We start from the raw sequence: 8,494 nt of genomic DNA on the forward strand, positions 1-8,494 counted from the left end.
CTCTGCTCACCCGCCTTGGCTGATGGGGCTGTAGGATGGTCCCTTTGCTCTGGGCTAGAAGGAGCGGTGGGGGCTCAGCCAGGATCTTTGGGGAAGCAGATACGCTACGTGTCCCATAGGAATGAGGAGGCTTCTTCAAGGTCACGACTGACCCCTTCGACTACAGCCCCAGCCCCCGCTGTTCTGTTGCCTCCAGACCCTCTAAGTGCCCGCCGGTGCGGGGGGAGGGTGCCGGTGCGGGGGTTCAGGAAGTGACGCAGCGAAGCGGCGGTGGTGGCGGCAGCCGTAGCGGCAGCCGTAGGAGCAGCATGGCAGCGCGGCGGGCATGAGCGCCGGCCTCGGCACCCGGCCCGCAGGTGGGGGACCAGCCGCGCCACCCGGGAGCCTTTTTAGCCCCGGGAGTCCCAGCGGAGCCGGGGGAAAGCTGCCCGGTCGTGACGGGGCAGGAGGGAAGGGCGGGAGCAGCCCTGGGGCCGCTCCGGGGGCACCGGGGGACGGGGCGGACGTGGCCGGTGCTCCTCGAGCGGGACCCGGGAGAGGCCGACCCTCCCGGGCAGCCGGGGTGACCGATGAGCGGGGCGGGCAGTGCAGCCCCAGGGCACCTCCCTGGACCGTGGGTTAAAGGGCTGTGCCCGACGGGCTCTGCCTACCATCGCCACCTGCTCGCCCCGCTCCTCCTCGCCCCGCGCTGGAGCCGCAGGAGGAGCGGACCGCCGTGGCTCCTGAGAGCTACCGTCCTCCCCGAGGGTTCGCACACTCCCGCGTGCCGCCTTCTACGTCCACTTGACACGGCTCTGGGTGGGTTTCCCGCAGCGCGGCCGGGGTAAACTCGGCTAATCCCCTTTGCATTCCACCGTCTCTGTGTGGTTGCCTTTACTTTCAGCGGAGCTTGCGGGATAATCCCCATCTGCCTGTGCCAGCGGCCACCCGAGCCCCTCAAGGTACTTCTTGAACCCTTCTGGCAAGACGGCAGGCATGAGGGTGGGCTGGGATGGACCCATTTCTGCTGGAAATGACAACAGGAAATCGGGGCTGCCAAACTGGCACGCGAGCTTCTGGGCTTGGTAGTTGGGAGACTTTGGAGGGGAGCAGGTATAAACGGCCAATGCTGTTTCAACTGAAGCAGCTGGTCCTGTAAGCTCCATATAGATATGTCCTCCTAGAGGAGCCTGAGCTGCTGTATTTCACTTCTGAAGCTTTTAGTTCACGTGTAACAAGAGATTAATCCTCATCTGGTTGTTGGAGGAGCGCCTCAGGAATGGATTTGTGGGGCAGGGAGTTTTCATTCCTTGTTTTGCCACAGCATGCTCCTGGTGAAGGAGCTTTTCCCCCTACATTTCAGTGCCTGCAGAGGGGAAGTGGTGGGGGGGGTGTCATGCAAAAGTTTCTCCTGGGAACAAAGCATTGCAGCATGGCTCTGCCTTGCAAGCTCAATAAGTGAATACATCTGACGGATGCTTGGTTCAGCTCAAGCTCCTGCAGGAAAATTTATAAAGTAATTGAAAACATTTTAGTGGGAAGTACTAACCATCTATTACACAGCATCTGTTGTCATGTTTTTGGAAAAACACATGTGAATTAAGAGGATGGGAGACAGTGAGACACACTGGTGGACTTGCTGTTGAAACAGCCAGTTGGCCAGGAGTGCAAGACAATGTTGATGGAAACTCCTTTCCATCTGTAGCATCAGGCCAGGCCACGCCTTCCTGGACTGCTGTGGGAGCATCAGACAAAGCTGTCTTCTGTAGAAATCAATTCAGGGAGGAGCAGGGAGGGAAGAGAGGAACAGCTCTGCAGTGTTTCTGTCTCATCCCTCAGTGGCTGTGAAGACACGAGAGAGAGTTTGTGGGGAAAGCATGGAGGAACATATGCAAGGAGCTTTGGCATCTCCACCATTACATAGTGAGGTCTGGAGAGGAAGGAATGTCCTCTGCTGTTAAAATGGGGTGAAATTGCCAGGGCAGCGAAAGGAAATAAATCTGAGGTGGTCCCACATGGCATCAGCAGCACCAAGTTCCCTGTGGGTGAGAAACAACTGGGCCCCACTTCATTTTCACCAGCATGTTTTAGCTGTGATGGAATGGCAAATAAATGGCTTTGATGCAAGAATGAGTGCCAGCAGATTAGAAAAGGTAATGGGCTTCTGGTATGACGTGGTTCTCCAGTTCTTCTGACCTTGTCCCATGGGACAATCTTTAGGGCTGGTGTAGGAGGATCTGAATGCATTTTCATTGAAAACATTGACCATTTCTACTCCAGCATCTGCTGTTTTGTCTCTGAAGAAGCCCATCACTGTTATGAGACTTGGAAGCAGCCAGGTAGGCTGGTGGACCTTGTGCTGCAGCAGCTGGCTGGTCAGCAGCTGCTTTGGCCGAGAGCTATGCTTTGCTCTGCTGCTGCCTTGAACAGGGTTTTTTTCAGTTCATCTTCCCCCTTGTAGCACCTGTGGAACATCCTTCAGCCACCCAACTCCAGTGTTGGAAATGGGAGGTACTGCAGCCCCTGCCCTAACCAAACATGCTGGGACTGCCACAGGCAGCATGGCAGAGCTGTTGTGGGCAGCATTTCTGCTCTTTGCCTTCCATCCTGGTCTGTAGGCCACTGGGTACCTCCAGTGTCTCTCTCCAGTTCTTCATGAGCATGGCAAATAGCCAGCCTAGTCCTTATGGTAGTATGTCTGATCTGAGGGGCAAACAGGAGCCTGGGTCCCAGGGCAATCACTCTTAGTGCTTTTGCATTGCTGCACTTCCTCTTCCCCGAGAGCTTGGAAGGTAGTGAGCTATGGGGGGCTCTGCAGAGGGGAGACCTGCTCCACCTCACTGAGCCAGGCCCTGGGTCACGGTTTTTGGCAGGGTGAAGCAGTCTCTTGGAAGCTGACCAGACTTGTAAGTCCAACAGAACATCTGTTTGCCTGGACTGGAGAGTTTTCCTTACAGCCTTGGCTCGGTGATGTGCTTTGTGGCATTCAGGATGGCTGGAATATGGCTTAAGCCTCACACCACAGTGGGAAGAGGAGACAGACCCCAAGCATGGAATGGGGATTTGTGCTGCTGTCCTGGCTCTGTACCATGTCAGAAACATGGAGCATGTTGCTGAGCCCAGACCAGACGCAGCCATGTCTTCTTGAATAATGCTGATTGTATTTACTCTAGTCTGTTATTTTCCAGGGGTGTTGCATTTTACAAAGCACAACAGCAAAATATTTCAGAAGGTTTCTCATGTTTGTCTGACACTGTTCCCCTGCCTTTGCTAGGGTATGAAGATGCTTGGCTTCAGCAGGAGGTGCATAGTGGGAGCTGCTGCTGATCCTTGCAGGGCTGGGAGAACTGCGGGTGCTGCCTGCTTTGCCTCTTTCATGGGCTTGAAGTTGAAGAAATTATATTTGTTTAAAAAAGAAAAGCAACAAGAAAAGAACAAGAAGGGATTTGGTTTTGTTTTAGTGTTAGGGCGTTACAGAGACAGATTTGACTGGGCAGGCAAACTCAAGACTCAAGAGGGCAGTGGGTCATAGGGTGAGGTCAGCTCTGGTGGCCTTACACATCTACCGTTGCTTTAGAAGCAAGAGGTGGCTCAGACGGTGCTTCTGAAGGAGCTGTTGCTTCTGTAATTGCCAGTAGCCTGTGCTCAGCTCCATGGAAACTTTGTGCCTGAGGACAGACCACCTTGAGGTCTGCTGCCTGTGGGACTGAGATACTGCTCTCCTTTTCCAGGTATAGACTGTCCAAGAGGATCTTCATTCTCAGGGACCCTTTCCTCCAGACATTGACTTTGTCTGAGTGACCTTTGTGGTCAGGAGCAGCTCTGCCCAAGAGCATCCCTGCAAAGCCTCAGATGCTGCCTGGGCAGGGAGTTGTTTGGAGGGAGGGGGAAGTTACCATCAGGTGAATCAATTGTTGTTTTTTGGCATGAGACCCACAGGTGGCACCCAGCTTGTAGCAAGGGAAAGGGTCCAGGTACCAATACCCCAAGTGATGAGGGGAGGTCACTGAACTGGTTGCATTGGGACTTGAAAGAGAGATGGACTTCATCCCCTCAGTCATCTTTCTCTTCCCTCCAGACTTACTGTTTGGCGTCTCTGCCTCACAAACCCAGCAAAAAGCTAGGTGTTAGTTTTGGAAGAAGGGGTAGGACCTTATTTTCCTGCTGGGTCAGATGCTTGGGGCTAGCAGTGCAGGCAGGTAAAGAGAAGAGGGAGACCAGGGCTTCACTTGCAGGGGAGAACAGGCTGGGTGCAGCATCATCATGTGGGCTCTGCTCTGGCCGCTGCATCCCTCAGACCTGTCATGGGGGCAAGGGAGAAATGGGCAATGACCCTGGTGCTAAGGGCAGGGTGTCATTGGTCCCAAGTGGCTTGTGTGACTTCTCCTTTTGGTATGTCTCCTCACTGATCATTGGTTCTGTTGGTCTGTTTTCTTCCCGGCTATAGTGGCCAATATGGATTTTCTCATCATCTGCCCCTTTCTGCTGGCATTGCTGCTGTTCCAGGGCAGCTTCACAGACCTGGAGAAACAGAGAGTAGACTCTGGCTTGGAAATCTGTATCCTCTGCAGCCTGCCCCTCGTGACCATGTATATACACTAATGGCTACAGAGGCTGGAGGGAGCGCATGCACAGGGAAAGGGTCAGAGACCATGGAAAGGGGCACAACAAAGTGGAAAAGAGAGGATCCAGAAGCACTGGAAGTTAGATGGGCTTTAGCAACCTCCTGGGTTTGCTAACCAAGTGCCTGGCTTGGCGCAGGAGCAGAAATGGCCATGATGCCTGGTGTTCTTCCTGCTCCATTGTGCTAGGCACTGAGCACATTTCCCACTTTACTCTTGGAAGTGGCCAGCTGGAAGGGAGAGCACACCTGCACATCTCAGTGCTTTGGGGTCACCAACTGGGATAGTGGAAGAGGACTCCTGGGCTTGTGGCACTTGGTCTCCTCTGTGCCACAGGCACTTTTTGCCCATGAGGAGGTGGGCTAATGCAAGCCCTGCTTAGCACACAGCAGCGTCCCCTGGTGAACAGGCAAAGTATGAAAAGATAATGTATATGTGGAGACACATGGGGAAGGTGGCAGTTCATGTTCCTTCTCCAGCCCATCAGCCAGAGCATGGACTGGCAGGTAGAAAGCTCCCCCCAAGCTCTCCGCATTGTTAAGGGCCCTACTGGGGTGTTTGGGCAAGGGGTTCCCTGGAAATCTGTTTCATCCTGGCTCAGGTGTTGCCCCTCAGCCCTCAGACACATCATGGAGAACTGGGGGGCTGGTATGGTGCCAGGGGCCCAGTGGAGGAGGGAGAGCACCAGTGGGAGAGTGTCGACAGTGCCCTTGACAGTGCTGCAGATAAGAAGCTGTTTGAGGTGAAGCGCAAGGACCAGATGAATGCTCTAAAGAACTTGATCGAGCTCAATGACATCAACCAGCAGTACAAAATCATTGACATCATGCTCAAGGGACTCTTCAAAGTAAGCTACAATGTATGGGCTCTGAGCCCACAAGGGGGGGGGGGGCAGAAATGGGAAGGGTTGGGGGCTTATGTGGAGTGTGTGGCAGTTGAGCTTAAGGACCTGAAGGGCAGATGCCACGGGGTTTCAAAGTGGGACAGCTGTAGCAGCACCTCTAGAGTGCAAAGCTGGGCTGGTAGGACGAGGTAGTAACCAAGGTCTCTGGCAGGTGTTGGAGGATTCCCGTGCTGTGCTCATTGCTGCCGATGTGCCTCCTGATGGGCCCTTCCCTCAGGATGAGAAGATAAAGGATGGTAAGTCCTCTCTGGTTTTTACTCTTCTCCTTTTTCTGGTGCTCTGGTGCACCACAGACATTCTTCCTGGGATCGGTGCTGGGGTAGGTACAAAACCCCTGTGTATCCAGACCAGACCTGGGCTGGTCCCTAGCTGTTGGGGACCATGTTGCTGTGCTGATGGGGCTGGTGGCTGTCCTCACAGCATACTCCCACGTGGTGGAGAACACTGCGTTCTTTGGGGATGTCGTCCTGCGCTTCCCCAAGATTGTGCACCACTACTTCGACCACAACTCCAACTGGAACAGCCTCATCCGCTGGGGCATCGGCTTCTGCAATTTGACGGGTGTGTTCGAGCAGGGACCTCACTCCCAGGTCCTGCAGCTGGTATGGCTCTTCCCCTCTGCCATGACCCCTCTCTTGTGCTAGGCTAGTGGGGTGAGGGTTTGGGGGTAAAATGTAGGCAGGGGGCCCCAGTGTCTGGGGGCTGCCCTTGAGCTGAAGGGTGAGGGAAGAGCATAGATGGGTCTGTGAGTATGATGGGAGACTAGGGGACCCTGATCACACAGTTGGGGGATGTAAGTGGAAGGCACCACTCCCCATTGAATTCTCCCCTTTGCTCTGCAGATGACTCAGGAGCTAGGAATCAGTGAGAAATCGCCTGATTACCGCAATCCCTTTAAAACGGACCAGTCAGAGGTAAGATGGCAATGCTGCCAGCTTGCCTCATGGGCTTCCCCATCTGTGTCACAGCTCCAGGTAGCTGGCTGGGGAATGGAATGGGTGGCTTGGGGGAAGTGACCAAAAGCCTCTGTCACCGAATAAGCATGGCTGAAACACAAACACAAATTCCCCATCTGTGGTCTACTCTGGGCACCTGGTGCCCTTTCTTCTCTTCTGTGGCCACCTGCCTTGTGGTCGAGACTCTGTTTGCCTCATGCTGCACCTGTGCTCAAAGCTCCCTGGACTGTGAAGCTAGTGCATTGGCTTTGGTGGGTTTGGAGGGGTTGTGCCTCTGGGAGGCTGTAGGCGGTCCCCATGCTGACTCCTTGCTGTCAACCCACAGTTTTTCCCCAGTGCTGACACCTTTCAGAAGGCACTGCGGGATGAGGAGAAGAGGAGGAAGAAGGAAGAGAAGCGGAAGGAGATCCGCAAGGGCCCACGCATCTCCCGCTCACAGTCAGAGCTGTAGCACGCCGAGACTTGTGCCTTGCAGTGGGGGTGACACCACTAGGACACAGAGTGGCTTGCTCCTTTCTCGGCAGCCTTGGACCAGTGCCTGGCCATTTCCTTTCCATTTGTGCTGTGTGTTTTGTTTTGTTGCATTTCATTTTTTTTCAGTAGAGGTTGGGTAGTAGTGCTGGTGGGTTGCCCCAAAGGGGCTAAAGTGGGATACCCCGTCTGGCAGAGGTAAAGCACAGACAGGACAACACTGGAGCCATCCCCTGGTCAGGATGTTGCTGTCTGTGGGGAAGTAGGGTGTGAGGGACACGCCTCTGGTGGAGCCCAGGGATCCCTCCTCACTGCAGCACACCCCATGCTGAAGATGCCTCCTCCAATATGGGCGGGCTGGGTAGTGAGTCATTCCAAACAGCCTCATGAGCAATGCTGCTTCTCTCAGTTTTGCTTTTCATTTTGTTAAACAAGTGATCTCATTGGCACCCCCAGCTGGATTCTGGTCTCTGCTCTGCACAGCTGCTACCTCTGCCAGATCAGACCTCTCCTTTTACCAGCAGCAACATGCGTTTCATTGTCCAGATGTAGTTGAAAATGCTGATGGCAGCTGTTCCTGGCCAGTAGCATCCAATGGCCACCGCAGGTCATTTCTGCAGAGAGGCAAATGCACAGTGAATTTTTGGACAGGAGGAGTTTCAGTACTTGGTCTCTTTGTAGCCAGTGGGTGGCTGTAGTGCAAGCAGCCCTGAGCCACTGAGAGCCTGTCTTGCAGCCCATGCTTCATCCTTTCTCTCTGGGGCTTGTCCTCTCTTAATAAGTCCCCAAAGTCCCTTGTCAGGGGACAGGCAGAAGAGGGCATGTGGCGATAACAGGGCCAAAGTAGGGAGGGAGCCAACTTGAGGGGCTGCGACCCTCCACCGGGTGTCTGGGCTGCCGTGGTGGCAGAGGTGAGGGGCTGGCCCCAGGACCCGACACAGCCACCCTATGATTCCTCACCTGTGCTGATGGCCTTGCACCAGAGCAGGCTCGTGCAGAGGGGCCTTCCCCAAGGAGCCGGTGCTCTGCGCGGGGCTGGCAGCATCACAGCCTTTGAGGAAAGGGAAACATCCCGAATTTTTTAACAGCACAGCCAAGTCCCTCCAGTGGGGGGGAGGGAGTGGCAATGGGCACATTTGTTTTTTCTTGAATAAAATTGTATTTTTTTTTTTAAGTAGAAGAGTTCTGGCTCTTGCTCCCGTTCCTGGTGGGAGCGAGTGTGCGCCAGGGGCAGGCCCCTCAGGACGTGAGGGTACGTGGGCGCTGCGGAGGGAAGGACAAACCCCATTCTCCATCCACCGCCGCCTTGCAGCTGGCGTTTCCGCCATGCATCCTGACGGCATCCCAGGGCGCGAGGCTTGCCCCGGCCGCGTTTCCCGTGGGCGGTGGGGGGCCGTGGCACCGACGCGCGCCGCCGCCCCGCCCCTCATGAATATTCTGCGGGAGAGGCGGGGCGGGCTATGCTAATCACAGCTGCTGATCGCTGACGCGCCATCACACCACGCGCCGCCGCGGCCGCCGATTGGCTGGGGCCGACCTGGTCTCATTGACAACAAACTGCG

General features: G+C 55.1%; 1 protein-coding gene across 4 annotated transcripts; it reads left to right on the forward strand.

The window, feature by feature from the left end:
* Positions 1-217: 217 nt before the first annotated feature.
* Positions 218-8,114, forward strand: CCDC134 (coiled-coil domain containing 134). 4 transcript variants are annotated; one of them, XM_063396051.1, is made up of 9 exons: positions 235-356; positions 884-941; positions 2,260-2,318; positions 4,427-4,537; positions 5,327-5,448; positions 5,657-5,741; positions 5,926-6,107; positions 6,348-6,419; positions 6,787-8,114. In XM_063396051.1, exons 4-9 carry the CDS (start codon positions 4,435-4,437, stop codon positions 6,910-6,912), a joined length of 690 nt encoding a protein of 229 aa, XP_063252121.1. In that variant the 5' UTR covers positions 235-356; positions 884-941; positions 2,260-2,318; positions 4,427-4,434; the 3' UTR covers positions 6,913-8,114. The 4 variants fall into 4 exon arrangements, with proteins under 4 accessions (XP_063252118.1, XP_063252121.1, XP_063252119.1 ...); XM_063396049.1 differs by lacking the exon at positions 2,260-2,318; XM_063396050.1 differs by lacking the exons at positions 235-356; positions 2,260-2,318 and adding an exon at positions 382-798.
* Positions 8,115-8,494: the final 380 nt, after the last annotated feature.

The sequence above is a fragment of the Prinia subflava genome, chromosome 4 (assembly GCF_021018805.1).
Source record: "Prinia subflava isolate CZ2003 ecotype Zambia chromosome 4, Cam_Psub_1.2, whole genome shotgun sequence".
Lineage (NCBI taxonomy): Eukaryota > Metazoa > Chordata > Aves > Passeriformes > Cisticolidae > Prinia > Prinia subflava.

What these genes read in the sequence shown, in the direction of transcription:
- CCDC134 (XM_063396048.1), top strand. Translation starts at nt 326, where the DNA reads ATGAGCGCCGGCCTCGGCACCCGGCCCGCAG. An exon ending in TGCTCAAGGGACTCTTCAAA is followed by an intron (nt 5,449 to 5,656) that starts GTAAGCTACAAT and finishes GGTCTCTGGCAG; the next exon opens with GTGTTGGAGGATTCCCGTGC. An exon ending in ACTCCCAGGTCCTGCAGCTG is followed by an intron (nt 6,108 to 6,347) that starts GTATGGCTCTTC and finishes TTTGCTCTGCAG; the next exon opens with ATGACTCAGGAGCTAGGAAT.